General features: G+C 40.7%; 1 protein-coding gene across 1 annotated transcript in view; it reads left to right on the top strand.

Moving 5' to 3' along the window:
• The window catches only part of INTS4 (integrator complex subunit 4), a 123,059-nt gene that overhangs the window by 78,795 nt on the left and 25,157 nt on the right, over nt 1–19,107 (top strand). Inside the window, exons 13-16 of the mRNA XM_031016212.3 lie at nt 2,159–2,274; nt 3,149–3,282; nt 5,540–5,697; nt 16,720–16,813. Coding sequence (XP_030872072.2) covers nt 2,159–2,274; nt 3,149–3,282; nt 5,540–5,697; nt 16,720–16,813 — 502 coding nt within the window. The remainder of the gene's footprint in view (nt 1–2,158; nt 2,275–3,148; nt 3,283–5,539; nt 5,698–16,719; nt 16,814–19,107) is intronic.

Raw genomic sequence — 19,107 nt, 5'->3', positions numbered from 1 at the left:
TTTAGAAACCTGATTCAACTTAACCGAACTCTCAGGAATCTGATTCCTAAGCTGAGTATCACATTTTAGATTATTTACTAATTTGTGCATCTATCCACCTAGCAAATATTATGTGCATGCTGTGTGCTGACTATGCACCAACCCTTGTGGTAGCTGTTACAAGTATAGAAATAAATTAATTAGATTTCCTCTTTCTCCTATGTAGTGTTTTGTTTTGTTACTTTTTTTTTTGAGACGGAGTCTCGCTCTGTCACCCTGACTAGAATGCAGTGGCGTGATCTCAGCTCACTGCAACTTCTGCCTCCTGGGTTCAAGTGATTCTCCTGCCTCAGCCTCTCGAGTAACTGGGATTATAGGTTGCACGCCACCATACCCCAACTAATTTTTTTTTTTTTTTTTTTTTAGTAGAGATGGGGTTTTACCATGTTGGTTAGGCTGGTCTTGAACTCCTGACCTCAGGTAATCCCCCTGCCCCGGCCTCCCAAAGTGCTGAGATTACAGGCATGAGCCACTGTGCCTGGCCTTATTATTTTTTATTCATTAAGTTCTGGTTTAGAAGGTGCACTAAATTGGCTGGGTGCAGTGGCTCATGCCTATAATCCCAGCACTTTGGGAGGCTGGGGCGGGTGGATCACCTGAGGTCAGGAGTTCAAGACCACCCTGGCCAACATGGTGAAACCTCATCTCTACTAAAAATGCAAAAATCTGCCGGGCCTAGTGGCACACGCCTGTAATCCCAGATACTCGGGAGGCGAAGGCAGGAGAATCGCTTGAAGCCTGGAAGTAGAGGTTGCAGTGAGCCGAGATTGTGCCACTGCATGCCAGCCTGGGCAACAGAGCAAGACTCAGTCTCAAAAAAAAAAAAAAAAACATAAACAATAATAAAAATATATAATTACCTTGCTTTTATAGTTCCTTCTAGTTTATAAAGGGCCCTCATGTAGTTATAATAGCTAACATTGAGTTCTTACTATGTGACAGACCCTTTACTAAGTACTTTATGTTAGTTATTTAATGCGTATAGCAACTCTATGAAGTAATGACTTTTAATCTCATTTTGTAGATGAAAAAATTTACTTGCATAAGGCTACTTAGTTTCAGACAGATCTGTGATTTCAGGACTTCACCCAGGATATCAATCAGAATGTTTTTGCCCACAAATAAAAAAGACAATCTGATTAAAAATATCTTAGCCAATAAGTCTGTTTTTTCATAACAAGTGGTCAGAAGGTTGGTTTCAGGATTGGTCATTCAACAGGTTACCAGGGCTCTCTTTGGTTTCTCTGCAGTTCTCTTGGCTTTTTTTTTTTTTTTGAGACAGAGTCTCTCTTTATCGCCAGGGTGGAGTGCATTGGCATAATATTGGCTCACTGAACCTCCGCCTCCCAGGTTCAAGCGATTCTCCTGCCTCAGCCTCCCGAGTAGCTGGGACTACAGGCCCGTGCCACCATGCCCAGCTAATTTTTGTATTTTTAGTAGAGATGGGGTTTCACCATGTTGGCCAGGATGGTCTTGATCTCTTGACCTCCTGATCCAGCCACCTCGGCCTTGCAAAGTGTTGGGATTATAGGCGTGAGCCACCACACCCGGCCGGCTTTCTTCTCATAGTTGTAAGATGGCTGCCTCATAAGATAATATCTCAAGACAGAAAGGAAGGGTCATTCCCTTTCATGCATTGCTCTTTTGATTTGCAAAAACATCCCTGAGAAGCTCCCCAGCCAGCATACTCTCGTGCTCCATTGTCTAGAACTGGCTTACTTGCCCACCAGCAAACCAGTCACTGGAAAATGGGAATGGGATTGCCATGATGGGTTTAGACCAATAGTGGTTCAGCTCTTGGGCTGGACCTGCCTTTTCTGAGCACTTTGCTGCCTGCCTGATACCTGAGTAAAATCAGGGCTCTCTCAGGAAGAAAGATAGGGGAAATGGCTCTTGGTTAAATAACCAATTCTTTTATCTTTATAATAACCAGTTTTTTTAGATGAATTAACCGAGTTCCAGAATGACTGGGTGACTTATCTGAAGTCATAGAGTTAGCAAAAGTATATGGTTGAGAATTTCCAATTCCAGTTCAGGTTTTATGATTCCAGTTCCTAGTACTTTTCAAAGGACTAACTTTACTAATTTGTTGATGTGCATTCTTATTTGTTTGTTTCAGGTGCTTGAAGTTTCTGGGAAGTCGGCATCCAACCCTGGTGCTTCCCTTGGTGCCAGAGCTTCTGAGCACCCACCCATTTTTTGACACAGCTGAACCAGACATGGATGATCCAGCTTGTATCCTCTGTGCTTAGGATGGGCCCTGATGTGTTGGCAGGCAGCTTTGGCATCTCCTTCTGCAGTGTAGCTAGGGTGGTCTGAATTTTCTTTTCTTTGCTTTTCTTTCTTTTTTTTTTGAAGACAGAGTCTCATTCTGTCACCCAGGCTGGAGTGCAGTGGCCTGATCTCGGCTCACTGAAACCTCTGCCTCCCGGGTTCAAGCAATTCTCCTGCCTCAGCCTCCTGAGTAGCTGGGATTATAGGCGCCCGCTACCACACCCAGCTAATTTTTGTATTTTTAGTAGAGACGGGTTATCACCATGTTGGCCAGGCTGGTCTCAAATTCCTAACCTGTTGCTTGGGCTGGAGTGCAGTGGCACCACCCCAGCTCACTGCAACCTCTGTCTCCCGGATTCAAATGATTCTCCTGGCTCAGCCTCCCAAGTAGCTGGGATTACAGGTGCCTGCCACCACTCCCGGCTAATTTTTGTATTTTTAGTAGAGACGGGGTTTTACCTTGTTGCCCAGGCTGGTCTCAAACTCCTGACCTCAAGTGATCCACCCACCTCAGCCTCCCAAAGTGTTGGGATTACAGGCGTGAGCCACCATGCCTGGCCAGTATGTACTTTGATAGGCAATATAGTTGCTTACTTTATAGGAAAAACCATTTCCATTTTTTGTATTCTTGGCAGTCTCTGGCATTTTTAAAAACCTTTGGTAATCGGGGGTATGGGTGGAGTAGAGGAATGTATTTTGTTGTTTGTATTTGCATTTCTTTGATTATTAGAAAATCATAGTCTCTTGGTGGAGATTTTGGAGGTGGAAAGTGAGAGTGCCAGAATCTGGCCAACCTTTTATACTTCCAAGTTTACTTAACCCAGTGATCTATCAGATATTGCAGTTTTGGTACTTATTTTCAATGCTGCTAAAACCTGTCCAACAATGCCAGCATTGTTCTCAGATCACACCTTCAGGCACTATGCCTACCTCCGAGACAGTCTTTCTCATCTTGTTCCTGCCTTGAGGGTATGTTGAAAACATCTGTTGTCCTTGTTTTTATTTTGCATGGGGTAGGGTTATTTTTGTTCATGTTTTCCTTTGAGATTGGGGTCTTGTTATGTTGCCCAGGGCGGTCTCAAACTCCTGGGCTTAAGCCATCCTCCTGGCTCAGCCTCCCAAGTCGCTGGGATTACAGGTGAGCACCACTGTGTGCAGTTTGTTTTTGGCTTTTTATTTTTTGTGCTTTGTGGTTATTAAATAGTAGAAAGCAGTCCATATATTCTCTGAAAACTTGTTTGTTCATTCTCTTTCTCTCTTGGGCTCTTTGCCATTGTTTTATACTTTTGCTTTTGTATCCTTTACCTTTTAAGATGATTCATTTTTTTTGGTGTCCCTGGGTTATTGATATTAGGCAAGAAGAAAGGAACCTGGAACAATAGATTATATTTTAGATCAAGAATTTAAATTGTTATATATATATATATATATATATATATATATATATATATATATATATTTATTTTTATTATTATTACTTTTTGAGACGGAGTCTCGCTCTGTCGCCCAGGCTGAAGTGCAGTGGCGTGATCTCGGCTCACTGCAAGCTCCGCCTCCCAGGTTCACTCCATTCTCCTGCCTCAGCCTCCCGAGTAGCTGGGACTACAGGCGCCTGCCACCACGCCCGGCTAATTTTTTGTATTTTTAGTAGAGACAGGGTTTCACCGTGTTAGCCAGGATGGTCTTGATCTCCTGACCTCGTGATCTGCCTGCCTCGGCCTCCCAGAGTGCTGGGATTACAGGCGTGAGTCACCACACCCAGCCTAAATTGTTATATTTTAACTATTACGTATAGCCATGATTCTCCACAAGTGCTTATTTTTTAAAAATAAAACCTTTACTATTTTTAAAACCTAGAGATATATAGAAGAAAATTTAAAAATGGATCATAATAATAATAGCAAACACTTCGTGAATGCTGTGGCTCAGGTACTCTTCCAATCTCTCTATTTGCATTAACTCATCCCTGCTTGGGTGACTCCAAATCACTTTATTTGGAGTAATATGTGTTTATTTAGAGGAACATTTATATATATATATATATATATATGGTTAGAAAATTTAAACTTTATAGAAAATACAAAATGAGGCCAGGTGCGGTGGCTCATACCTGTAATCTAAGCATTTTGGGAGGCCAAGGCGGGTGGATCATCTGAGGTCAGGAGTTCATGACCACCCTGGCCAACATGGTGAAACCTCATCTCTACTAAAAATATAAAAATTAACTGGGCATGGTGATGGGCACCTGTAGTCCTAGCTACTCGGGAAGCTGTGGCAGGAGAATTGCTTGAACTCAGGAGGCAGAGGTTGCAATGAGCCAAGATTGCGCCACTGCACTTCAGCCTGGGCGACAGAGCGAGACTCCATCTCAAAAAAAAACAAAAGACAAGTAGATACAAAATGAAAAGTGAAATACTCTTTGCTCTCTCCTCCCCATCCATCTTAAAAGGTAACCACTTTTAACAGTAAGAATAAGTATATCTGTAGGGCTAGGCCAAAAATAAAAAAAAATTATTCTTATGAAAAAATTATATGCTATATAAATTTATTTGGGTATAAATCATTATTCTTCCTTCAAGTGAAAGATAAGATAGTGTTTTAAAGATAAATGTGGCCGGGTGCAGTGGCTCACGCCTGTAATCCCAGCACTCTGGGTGGCCGAGGCAGGCAGATCACCTGTGGTCAGGAGTTCGAGACCAGCCTGACCGACATGGAGAAACCCTGTCTCTACTAAAAATACAAAATTAGCTGTGTGTGGGGGCGGCCACCTCTAATCCCAGCTACTCAGGAGGCTGAGGCAAGAGAATCGCTTGAACCTGGGAGGCGGAGGTTGCAGTGAGCCGAGATGGTACCATTGCACTCTGGGCAACAAGAGTGAAACTCTGTCTAAAAAAAAAAAAAATGTAACAACAGTTTAATTTTTAGTCTCCTTCCTATGGTTGGCCCATTTATTTCAGTTAGCAATAGAAAATATTATATCTTTCTGTTTTTCTCCTGGCAGCTGCGGCTGTATTGGGTAGACCATGTTTGCATTTTGTCTCTTTCTCTTTAACTCCCAATGTTGCTGAGGAAGGGGAGAAATGTTATTTATAGAATATCCTAGCCTTTTTTCCCCTTTGTTTTGTTTAGCTCACGTTTTTAATGTGCTTTTATGTGTTTGTGTGTGTGTTACCAAAAGCTGAGCCACCAAACTTAATGACTCTATAATCCCACTCTGTTTGCTTAGTTACCAGGTAGAAAACTGGTGTCATCAGCTGTTTCTCCCAGCATCATACCTCAAGAGGATCCTTCCCAGCAGTTCCTGCAGCAGAGCCTTGAAAGAGTGTATAGTCTTCAGCACTTGGACCCTCAGGGAGCCCAGGAGCTGCTGGAATTCACCATCAGGTAGGGTAATCATCCCTTCATCTGACAGAGTTAGTGCTGTTACACTCAGCTTGACTGTTCTGAATTCTGGTGTTGGTTACTAGGCTTGATATTCTGACTCTATTGGTCTACATTCACACACGGTTTTATGGTCTGTTTATATTTGGATTAGATTGTGGTTTGAACATATTTTTTAAAAGAGCTGTTTATATTCATGACTCGATTGATGATTAGTACACAACAGAAATAGTTACAAAGAACCTGTTTTTAGTTTTTTAATTTTATATGTTAGGATGAGTGACCAAAATGCAAAGTAACAGTGGCTAAAACAGGAGCAAAATTTAGTTCTTTCTCATAGGCAGGACAGGGCTGAGATGACCATCAGGGATCTAGGCTTGCTCATTTTTTTTTTTTTTTTTTTTTGAGACAGGGTCTCACCCTGTCACCCAGGCTGGAGTGCAGTGGCATAATATCAGCTCACTGCAAGTGATTCTCCCACTTCAGCCTCCCAAGTAGCTGGGACCACAGGCATATGCCACCACACCTGGCTAATTTTGGCTTTTTTTTTTTTGTAGAGTCAAGGTTTCACCATGGTGGCCAGGCCGGTCTCAAACTCCTGAGCTCAAGTGATCCTCCTGCCTCGGCCTCCCAAAGTGCTGGAATTACAGGCGTGAGCCACTGTGCCCGGCCTAGGCTCATTCTTTCTTGTGTCTTCATCTTCTGCATCAAGCAGCCTCTGCTTAACAATTCAGAATTTAACTGTGCCCCCTGTATTCCATCCTGTGGGGAAAAGGAAATGGGAAGAGAAAGGTATCATCTCCAACCTGTGGTTTGTTTAAAGACACTTCCCAAAAGTTGTACACTCTAATTTTACTTGCATTCCATTGACTAGAACTTAAGTCACATGGCCATCTCTCACTTCAAGGAGCGAGGACATGCAGTCTTTATTCTGGATGACTAATGCCTGGTTTACATGTGATGACTCTAATACTCAGGAAGAATGGGAGAAAGATATTGGGGAACAACCAAAAGGCTTTGCCAGACCTTCCTCAAAATGGCCTGAATGATACGAAAAAAATTTAAACTCATTTGCTTTTAGCAAAAGCAGTATTGTTTGCTCTTAAAAGATTAAAAAATTATATCTTTGAGGAGCAAACAGTACTGCTTTTGCTAAAAGCAAATGAGTTTAAATTCTTTATTGTTTGCTCTTAAAAGAGAAAAATATTATATCGGCCAGGTGCAGTGGCTCATGCCTGTAATCCCAGCACTTTGGGAGACCGAGGCGGGAGGATCACTTGAGGCTAGGAGTTCAAGACCAGCCCCGTTGAGTGAAACCCCGTCTCTACTAAAAATACAAAAATTAGCCGGGTGTGGTGGCACGTGCCTGTAATCCCAGCTACTTGGGAGATTGAGGCACAAGAATCGCTTGAACTCGGGAGGCGGAGCTTGCAGTGAGCCAGGATCGCGCCACTGCACTCCAGTCTGGGCAACAGAGTGAGACTCCATCTCAAAAAAAAAAAAGAAAGAAGGAAAAATATTATATTATATAATTTGTATCTTAGTTGAGATCTCTTTTGATCTGCCCGGAAGAGTATTTGGTACCAGCCACATTCAATTAATAATTTTTAGTGGATGATTTCATTCCATACACTAAGAAACAAGCTCTGTGCTAGATACAGATCAGCTAGCTAGGATTCTGCCCTTAGAGAGCCCATGTAGACAAGATGGATATAGACAAAGACTTATGATGGTGGATAACAGCGCTTTGTACTTTGTTCATGCTTTCCTGTCCATTATTGCATCTTAACATGTTATAAAGCCGGCCAACTGAACCATCCTCCAAGTTATGTTTTCCCATTATATTAGGTCATTCATTCACTTAGCAGCATTAACTATTCGTTTATTCTAATAAGCCAGTTGCTGAGGGTAGAGAGAAATAAGAAATGACATTTGTTCTTAAGGTACTCACTGTTTATTACAGGACCCAGAAATCATCAATTTGATAAATGATACAGTGAAGAGAAGCATAGATGCTGTGGAAAAACAGATGAAAGTCCCCGACCCATCACAGTAGTGGTGGTGAGGGATGCTTCACAAAGGAGAAGATCCTTTAGCTAGTATGAAATGATAACTGAGCATGTCAGTTTCGTAGTCCATGTGCGGAAGACAATTCCAACTTCAGCAGACGTTAGAAGAGCTGGGAGACCTGAGGGAGAACAGCCTCCCAGAACTGCAGTGGTGTAGTATAGTGATTGAGTGAATGGAGCTTTGAGGGCAGACTCATTTTGTTTAACGTCTGAGCTAATACAGTCATGCACTGAATAACAACGTTGTGGTGGTCCCATGATTATATTTTTACTGTACCTTTTTGATGTTTAGATATACAGATATTTACCATTGTTTACCATATTTACCAATATTTACCATTGTAACCAGTGTTACAGTTGCCTACAGTCTTTAGTACAGTAACATGCTGTACAGATTTGTAGCCTAGGAGCAACAGACTATACCATATAGCCTAGGTGTGTAGTAGGCTATACCGTTTAGATTTGTGTAAATATACTCTATGATGTTTGTGAGACAAAATCATATAACAGTGTATGTCTCAGAATGTATCTCCATCGTTAAACAACACATGACTTGTAGTTGTTTGATCTTAGTCAAGTTTATTGCTCAGGGTTCATTTGCAGAAAACAGAAGAGGCTTTTAACTAATTTAAGCAGAAAGAAATTTATTACAGAATGTTACATGGCTCACAGAGTTGTTGGGAAGGCTAAAGAAACAGACTAGGTGGAATATCCAGGAATGATTTCCAGAGCCACACAATGAGTGGGCCACCAAGGAGGCTGATGTTCCTGCTATGATCAGGAAAGCTGCCTATTGAGTCAGGATGCTACCGATAAAGCTGCTGGCTCCAGAACCATGTCTTGCATTCTGCCTTTCTTCCCACTTAACATTATTCCCTATGCAAAACTCATGCAAATGTGTTTGATTGACTGATAATAAATCATGTCTGGAACCTAGCTCAAGGGAATCTGAGAAATGCAGTTTTTAACTTTGCAGCTTATGTAGTCTAGGAAGATACAGTAGATGAAGATAGGAATACCACGAGTGAGTGAGCCAAATCCAGTATGTGCCATAAGTACCAACTGCTGTTAGCTCCAGTTTACTCACCCGGGGGACTTGGTGACTTGCTGGGTGCAGGGGTGGGAGTGAGGAACTGAGAGATAAATGGGTGGTCTGATACTCTAGTAATCCAATAAAAAGTTGAGGGTGTCCTGGGCTCCCCTGGGAGTGCCATGGGCTTGGGCTGGACAGGTCGTGGGGAGAATGCTGGGTAGGTGGGTGCAGCTGCAGCCACAGGAGAGCCAGAGTGTGCAGCATGTGTCCAGCGTGAGCCTCCTGAGCTTCCACCTGGGTCACTTAGTCTTTGTGCCCCTGGGAAGCCTCTAGAAGCCACACAGAGGCCCATAGCAACTCTCATGCCCTAGAGGGTCTCACCAGCCACTCCAGTGATGGGCCCCCCAGTAGCTCTGGGACCCAAGCAGGGATGATTCACAAAGTCCCTACCTAGCACAGGCCTTCACAGTTCAACAAGAAAATCCTACTGTTGACTGGATTTTTAAAAATCAGTGGAGGAGATCACACTAGAAATGATAGATACTGCAAGAAACAAAGCTTGAGTGAAAGCTTGTTACCGTAATGAATGGACTCACACATATCACTGCTTTGCAGTGATAGCATCAGCCAAAAGGGCTGCAGAACATGAATCGTTAACAAGTTGAAATATGTCAAAGATGGCTGTGTGGTGTGAAGAAGCTGCATTAGCTGCACAGGCTAAGCCTAAATGATATTCCGAATGGCAGAGTGTTCACCTGAATACCATCACTGTAATCAGTAACAATAAAAGATAGGGAAAACTGAATTATTTTTTAGGTTGAAATGATTTTAGCATGGCAGTTTGTTCTCTTGCCACTGTACATTGAATCATATACTTGATATTTATTGTGTGCCTGTGATGTGCCAGTAACAGTACTCTAAACTAGGAGTTACCAAACTACAGCCTGTGGACCAAAGCTGGCCTGTTGCCTGCTTTTGTATGTAAGATCTGATTGAAGCACACCCACACTCATTTGTTTAGGTATTGTCTGTAGTTGCTTTCATGATACAATCACAGAGTTGAGTAGCTGCCACAGAGACCATACGGCCTGTAAAACCTAACATATTTACTATTTGACCTTTTACAGAAAAAATTTGCTGATCCTGCTGTAAGCTCTGGGCAGTCCACAGCTCTGTAAGCGGAGATTCCAGTCCTTTCTATACCTCTTGTGAAGCGATTTCTCTTCTCCCTCAACAAAGTGTTTAGTTTTGGAGGCCACTGAATGAGGTTGTTGGCCCTGAGCCCAGTAAAATACAGTCTACTTCCTGACTCATCCCCACCTAAATAAACACTTAGATTTTGTGCTTGACAGTTTTAGCCTGTTGGCACTAAAGCAAGTGCAAAAGGCACAAAAGCTAGCCAATTTGGTGATCAGCTGCAGTGCTGGCTCTTAGAAGGTACTCGCCTTCATGGTCTGGGTTTCCTGAGATGATAGTCTTGCTAGGCAGTGGCCGGCCAGATCACTGTCCTAAGTTCGGGGCTCTGTGTTTCTAGCTTGAGTGTGTATTCAGGAGCATAGGCAGGATGGTGAAAAATCTGGAAAAGGAAGCAGATGGACCATAGCACTGAGGGCACCTGCGATGCTTTACAACCATCATTGCAGACATGAAGTAATTTGCTAAGAAGAGGCAGAAGCAGGATTTGAGTTCAGCTTTGTCAACTCTAAAATCCATATTCTGTGATGTGCAGTGATTTACAGGGGATTCCTGTATCACATGAGATTAGATCAGTTGACCCCTGGGGTTCTCCACAACTTACACTTTCTGAGTTGTTATGGAGTGAAATGTTAGCCTTTCATACAGAAGGTTCTCTGATGAGGACTGGAGCCATGTATTTGTTAGTATGAGTGTAAAACAAATTTCACTGTCATACACAGTGCCCTGTTTTGTAATCCAAACAGCCATTTAACCCAATGAAGATCTCACCTATGAGCCAGATGCTGTGGCTTGCACCCGTAGAACTGTTGTGAAGATTATTGTAATGATATGTGGCAAAAGCATTTTGAGAATATCAGTTACATAGATAATAGTTGGACATTTATGGATGTTTGCTTTAAAATTTAAACTAACTGGCCGGGCGCGGTGGCTCACGCCTGTAATCCCAACACTTTGGGAGGCCAAGGTGGGCGGATCACGAGCTCAGGAGATCGAGTCCATCCTAGCTAACACGATGAAACCCCGTCTCTACTAAAAATACAAAAAATTAGCCAGGCGTGGTGGCAGGTGCCTGTAGTCCCAGCTACTCGGGAGGCTGAGGCAGGAGAATGGTGCGAACCTGGGAGGCAGAACTTGTGGTGAGCAGAGATCACGCCACTGCACTCCAGCCTGGGCGACAGAGTGAGACTCCATCTCAAAAAAAAAAAAAAAAAAAAAAAAAAAAATTAAACTAACTGGCTTATTTAACATACTGGACATGCTCTTGACATTTTGTAACTAAATCAAATTTTATAAATGTAATCATGTTTAAACTCACTAGCAGGGTTGAAGGGGATTGTCTTTTAAGGAATGCTGCAGTCATTTGTCTGCTATTTCTCAGTATGAATAGTGACCTCCTGTTTTTCAAAGTTTACATTTTTGTGTTAAGTCCATGAAAGTGCTGTTGCTGTACACAGTGTTGTTTCAGGAACCATATCACCTTAGAAGTGTTCCATAATAGAGAATTGTTCTTTTGGAGTAAAATAGCTCATTATTACCTGAAACAGAAGGGGCTTCATTTATCAGAGATAGAAAGAAATGTACTACTTTTCTGATGGGAATTCTTTTACACACTAACCATTGAAGAACATGGGATTTTTTAGTTGAATTATTTAAAATCCTCTTTTTGCGTTGAAACTTTTATTGTCTTTTAGGGAGAGCGCCTATTGTGTAGTATTGGAACTGGTCTAGTAATTAAAGAGTAGAAATACACGTTTGTAATCTGTCATCATCTAGGTGCAGGAATAAAGATGGCGTTTTAGAGGTCACCAAGACTTTGTATTTATTTTGTATTTCCTAACATTCCTTTTTGCTCTACTAAGCTACTAAGAGATATTAATTATAAATTTGATTTTTAGAGATTCTAAGAGATTGAAAAAAATAAACTACATTTGATTTGCACATCCAGAATCTTTTTGACTATCTTTAATAGTGATTTAAATAATTAATTCAGCCTATTGTGTAAGCTTAAAAAGAATCACTATATGTAAATGTGTTTACACATAGTGGCATAATGGCATCATATAGATTGCTAATGTGTGTGTTCCTGGGAGGAACTGTTTTGCTCTGCCTGATAGCATCTAAAGAAAAGTGGCCCAGTGTATCCAGCTGTTTTTTTTTTTTTTTTTGGAGATGGAGTCTCCGTCGTTCAGGCTGGAGTGCAGTGGTGCAATCTCGGTTCAGGGCAACCTCTGCCTCCCAGGTTCAAGCAATTCTCCTGCCCCAGCATCCTGAATAGCTGGGACTACAGGCGCACTCCACCACACCTGGCTAATTTTTTGTATTTTAGTAGAGATGGGGTATCACCGTGTTGCCCAGGCTGGTCTCGAACTCCTGAGCTCAGGCAATCCACCCACCTTGGCCTCCTAAAGTGCTAGGATTACAGGTGTGAGCCACCGCGCCTAGCCGTATCTAGTTTTAAATTAGTTTTGGTCTCATCTGTGTTTGATGTAATTAATAAATAAATGAAAAGAGTTTAATAGCAAATAAATAAATGAGATGCAATATGATATGGTTAAAAAAATACCTTTGGAGTCAGAGCTGACTCTATCTAGTTCATGTCCTGTTTTGTTGTTTATTCTGTGACCTTAGGCAAGCCACTTAAATTCTGATCTTTAGTTTCCTGTTCAGTGAAATAAGATTAATTGCAATTCATATTGTGAGGATTAAGTGAGCTCAAGTAAGGAAACAGCCAGCACAGTACAGTGCACATAGAATGTGCTCAGTTTACCTTTCTCATTAGAGCCCATAGTCTCCTGATGGATGTCTAGATTGAGGCTTCCTGAGAATTGTGAGCATAAAGAGATAAAGAGAGGTAACACTGGGGGACAGGATTTTTCCCAGAGTTAACAAGTTTCCATTTTTGTTTGTACAGAAGTTCAGATTTCTTATGGCTATTTGTGTTGGATTGGGTTACATCTTGTTTTGTGCACTTCAGAACAACTGCTACAATTCCGGGGCAGGGGAATAAAGTAACATTTGGAATCGGTTAGTTAATGTACAGTCATTTGGTCTGTATTCTGTATAATTGTCATAGAAGGCAGAATCTTCCTGGAGAGGAAACACAAATGCTTCTGAAGTAGAATACTTCAGGGCTGTCTCTTGCAAGAGAAAAATCAGAGAAGTGAAAGGAAGAGACCATCTGGCCACCAAACTCACACTTCGCAGTTGGGCTTAGCTAGTCTATGGTCTTGGCTTTCATTGTGCTGGGTTCCCATGCTTTGGGTAGGCCCTCCAGGACCAGTTCAAGCAACCCAAACGAATAAGAAGTGATATATATCATACATTAATTCTTCAATCACTTTGAGAGTAATTTACTCTTTGCCCCTTTGTAGGCATCTCCTTCTTGATGTCAAAGTCCCCAGGAGGCATCTTTAACTATCATAACGTTACCCGCCGAGCATGAGGTGGGAGGAAGTGGCATAGTCCAGTGGACGGTTTTTTCCAGGCTACTGTGAAACCTGATGTGTTATGCCGGCTCTGAAACAGACAGCTTCCCAAGTGACTCAGACCTTAAGGTTTCCCACAGTTTGCATTTCTATTCAGAATTTAATGTTGCTATTAAAAAGTAATGAGTCAGCTTTCTATGAATGCTGAGATGGTTAGGTAATATACAAACACACACACACTCACATTCCTCCCCTAAAAAAGAAGAAAGCAAAGAAAACCAGTACTTTTTGTAAATGCATGGCATATTTCAAAATTCAAAAGAAACTGGTAATAGTTGCCTCTGGGAAGGTACACAGGGTGGCAGGGCTACAGGACACAGGCGTAGGAAGGGGGACTAATTTAATTTAATTTAATTGTATATCCTTTGAATTCTATACCTTAAGTATGTATTAACTATTCAAAAAAACTAAGTTTTTTTTTAAAGAAACATTTTCTCTTTTTTTTTTTTATTATACTTTTTAAGTTTTAGGGTACATGTGCACAATGTGCAGGTTAGTTACATATGTATACATGTGCCATGTTGGTGTGCTGCACCCATTAACTCATCATTTAGCATTAGGTATATCTCCTAAAGCTATCCCTCCCCACTCCCCCACCCCACAACAGGCCCCGGGGTGTGATGTTCCCCTTCCTGTGTCCATGTGCTCTCATTGTTCAATTCCCACCTATGAGTGAGAACATGCGGTGTTTGGTTTTCTGTTCTTGTGTTAGTTTGCTGAGAATGATGGTTTCCAGCTTCATCCATGTCCCTACAAAGGACATGAACTTGTCATTTTTTATGGCTGCATAGTATTCCATGGTGTATATATGCCACATTTTCTTAATCCAGTCTATCATTGTTGGACATTTGGGTTGGTTCCAAGTCTTTGCTATTGTGAATAGTGCCGCAATAAACATATGTGTGCATGTGTCTTTATAGCAGCATGATTTATAATCCTTTGGGTATATACCCAGTAATGGGATGGCTGGGTCAAATGATATTTCTAGTTCTAGATCCCTGAGGAATCGCCACACTGACTTCCACAATGGTTGAACTAGTTTACAGTCCCACCAACAGTGTAAAAGTGTTCCTATTTCTCCACATCCTCTCCAGCACGTGTTGATTCCTGACTTTTTAATGATCGCCATTCTAACTGGTGTGAGATGGTATCTCATTGTGGTTTTGATTTGCATTTCTCTGATGGCCAGTGATGATGAGCATTTTTTCATGTGTCTTTTGGCTGCATAAATATGAAAACTAAATGTTTTAAATCACCAATAATTCTAGCACAACTATTTTATTTGTGTATGACACTTTCTAATTTCTGACTATAGGCAGATATGTTTTCATATGGTTACAGTCATTGTGTCTATACTTATATCCAGTTAGGATGCTTTTCACAAGCTAGCTTATAATGGCTATTTATTTCCTGTTATGATCTGAAAGTTTATGTCTCCCCCAAATTCATATACTGCAATCCTAACCCCAAGGTGATGTTATGAGGAAGTGAGGTCTTTGGGAGGTGATTAGGTCATGAATGAGATTAATAACCTTTAAAAGAGGCCTAAGGGAGCTCGTTTGTGACTTCCACCATATGAAGATACATGTAGAAGGTGCAACCTATGAGGAAATGAGCCCTCACTAGAAACCAAATCTGTAGGTGTCTTGATTTTGGACTTCCCAGCCTATACAACTGCGAGAAATAAATTTCGGTTGTTTATAACCCACCCAGTCTATGATATTTTGTTATAGCAGTTGCATGACTAAGATATTTTTCCAGATGTCCAGAAATTGGAGATATGGTATGATTAAGTGGCTTATTTATATCATTGAGGACCTAGTGTCTCTATTTCTCTTTGGACTTTTTTTGTCTTCAGCATTGGCTTTATCTTAAGGTTTTTTTCCCTTAGAGTTACAGTATGCTGCTAATGGCAATCAGGGCTATAAGCATCCTTGCCCGGTCCAGCGAGAGACAGACAGACACACCAATTTGTTGTAAGCATGGAATAAAGTACTTTCATCTGAACTGACAAGGTCAACTCAGGTCACATATCCAGACAGACAATGTGCACTAATTGGCTTAGTTCAATCAGATACTACTTGGAATTGGGCTTGGGGACATGTTCCCTTGAACAAAATCAGAGTTCAATTAGTAATAAAGAAGTGGAGAATGGCTAACTGGACAGGCAACCAACAGTGTCTACCATAATACCTTTTTAAAAAATAGTGTTTTTTTCTGATACAAAAAAATACTTGTTCGTTGTCTTAAAAACTCGGAAAATAAAGCATAGTTGGGAGAAGGTACTAAAGAGCACCCTATTACCATTATCCAGAAAACCACCTCAATGTATTTTTCTCCTCTATATAGTTTTTACATAGTTGAGATCATACACCTTATTAACCATTTCATATTTTAATGGCTACAAAATATTTACTTGGGCCGGGGGCGGTGGCTCACGCCTGTAATCCCAGCACTATGAGAGGCCGAGGCAGGCAGATCACGAGGTCAGGAGCTTGAGACCAGCCTGGCCAACATGGTGAAACCCTGTCTCTACTAAAAATACAAAAATTAGCTGGGTGTGCTGGTGTGCGTCTGCAATCCCAGCTAGTCAGGAGGCTAAGGCAGGAGAATCGCTTGAACCCAGGGGACAGAGGTTGCAGTGAGTCGAGATCACGCCACTGTACTCCAGTCTGGGCAACAGAGCGAGACTCCACCTCAAAAAAAAAAAAAAAAAAAAGATGGATGCAGCAAACCATCATGACGCGTGTATACCTATGTAACAAACCTGCACGTTCTGCACATGTACCCCAGAACTTAAAGTATAATAAAAAAAAATTTACTTGATTGGATGCATCATAATTTACTCAATATTTTTTTCACCATTGAATAAGTAGCTACTGAGTTTTTACTATAATAGTCCACATAACAATGAATATTATGACCCATAAAGCATTTCATTTCTGTTGAATATTTCTCTTAGTATTAATTTTCAGTGTAAAGCTATGAATCAAAACATTTTACCATATATGTGCCTTTATAACAGTACGGTTTTGCTTTCCAAAAGGGTTACATCAGCTTAAACTACTATCACAGTGTCAGTGAACCAATTTTATTATAACCACTCCAGCATTCAGTGTCGTCATTTAAAAATGTATGACTGTTTACTAGGTATAAAATGATAAAATGCTTTTGACATGATCTTTATGTTGGTGGCATTATCCTTATCCTGTGTTTGCCTTGGGGGTTTTATTTACTATAGGGATCTGCAAAGACTTGGAGAACTTCAATCTGAATTGGCAGGAGTAGCTGATTTCTCTGCCACCTATCTTCGCTGTCAACTACTTCTCATCAAGGTTGGTTTGCATCCATTCCATTTATGATTGTGTTGCTAAAAATGCATCTTTGTGGATCCAGCAGTGTGTGAGGCCGTAAGTTATAAAACTTATGGTCTTAATGCAACCACTTGACAATGGAGAAATATGTACTCTGCAGTGTGATTACATTTGTCTCTAATTAACGAAATATTAACTCATAGGAATTTGTAAATTTGGGGAGAATTCGTTTATCATAATATAATTAGAGCAGATTGGATAATCATTTTAGTTAGAATCCCAAGGTTGTAAATGTTTTGTATAATTTGATTAGCAAAGGAATTGTATGAAGTTTTAGACTATTTTCTTAAAATGCTCATTTGAAGGCCAGGTGCGGTGGCTCACACCTGTAATCTTAGCACTTTGGCAGGCCAAGGCAGGAGGATCGCTTGAGCTCAAGAGTTTGAGACCAGCCTGGGCAACATAGCGACACCTCATCTCTACAAGAAAATTTAAAAATAGGCAGGTGTGGTGGTGCATTCCTGTATATCCAGCTACTCGGCTGGAGTTGGGAGGACTGCTTGAGCCTAGGAGGTCAAGGCTGCAGTGAGATTGCACTCCAGCCTGGATGACAGACCAAGATCCTGTCTTTAAAGAAAACAAACAAACAAACAAAAAAACTCATTGCACTTCATCAAAGTTAAAAGGTTGATTTCATTGCTTTTAAAAAGACCAACTTGCTGGCGTTTCTTACTCAGTAGTCAGCTATACACAGAATTGGTACCCAAGAATCTATTTAGTTTTGCTGAGTTAAAAAACAATTAAATGAGTTCAGTATCTTTCAGCTTCTGTAGCAGAATTTTACTATAAATTTTGGCACAGAATTTAGGAGAGCCCTTCTCACTTGACGAACTTTTATCTTGGCCCTAGTTCAAAGTGTTCTTTGTTTTCAAAGTGATTAATGATGTTTGGCTAAAGTCAGAGTAAATCAGGGAGTCAAAAGTTATTTTCTACTGTGTGAACTTGTGCTAAATGTTATATTTACAGTTGTGCAGGTGTGCCTATACATGTAAAGGTGGGTATGTATACTTGGCACTTAAATGGTCCTTGTTAGGCTAGATATGTTCTTTCTAATGTATATATCTGTGTAATCACCACCATAGGCAAGTCGTAGAACATTTTCATCACTCCAGGAAGTTCCTTCCTGCCCCTTTGCAAGGTTGTTTGACTTTTCCAAGCCTCTGTGAAACCCCAGGAATTCAAGGAGGCCATGGAGAAGAATCCACTTTTCTATAGTAGCAAAATATGGGTGAGGAAAGAGAAGTGATTACTCCTAAAAAGAACACATAATTGTTGGTTATTCAATGACAAGGGGTGACAGTGTAGGTGAGGGGCCCAGAGCCAGAACCCAAGGCAAGTGTGTTTAATAACAGGAAAAAAGCTAAATAAATTTTGGTACAGCTACCTAGCAGTATATTCTGTAGTCAGTAATTCTTTATGAAGAATTATACAACAACGCGACAAAATACTTAGGGTGTAATGTTATGTACCCAAAAGAAGGGGAGCCAATCATAATCCCAAAAGATAGTCCAGAACATCATAGTCCTAAACTGTTTAAATTCCAAAAGACTAAAATCCCTAAAGTCTGAAATCCCAAAACCACAGCCCAGAAAATATCAAAATCCCCAAAATATAATTATGGAAGAAATAATTTAAAAAATTTAAAGATATTTATTTTTTAAAGGGGAATTTATTTGAGAAACATAAAAACACAACAGAATACTTTATACATCACTTAATATAATAAAACAGACAATAACAACATACATTTTTGCAAGCATAAACACTCAGGTTACTAATGACAGTTGGGTGGGTCTAACAGTTATGAGCAGATGAGCCATATTTATAAAGAAATTGGTCATAAAGGGAAAGGTATAAATGCATATCACTTTGGTTGTTAATTGTGTATGCCCAGCTTATTAACTGTGGTCATCTGAAATACTGTGCCCAACAACCTCAAGTCTTTTGACGAGATTGATGGAAACTGTGCTGGGTCACCACTGCATATGCAGTCACCCAAAGAGCTGAGATCTCAAGAAATTTTATCTTTCACAAATGCAGATGTACGAAAAGGATATCTCATTTATTGAGGAAGTTTCAGCATTTTGTGTACACACTCAATGCTTATACACAAAGTCAGTATTGTGATGATGCACTTTCATGGAGTCAGATTTCTGATATCCAAGCAGCAGAACCCAGAGAGTCCGTTTTGCTATTTTGCCTTTTTTTTTTTTTTGAGACAGAGTCTCAGCTTATCACCCAGGCTGAATACAGTG

Source organism: Gorilla gorilla, chromosome 9 (assembly GCF_029281585.2).
Source record: "Gorilla gorilla gorilla isolate KB3781 chromosome 9, NHGRI_mGorGor1-v2.1_pri, whole genome shotgun sequence".
Classification (NCBI taxonomy): domain Eukaryota; kingdom Metazoa; phylum Chordata; class Mammalia; order Primates; family Hominidae; genus Gorilla; species Gorilla gorilla.
This window is presented reverse-complemented; position numbering and strand designations above follow the sequence as displayed.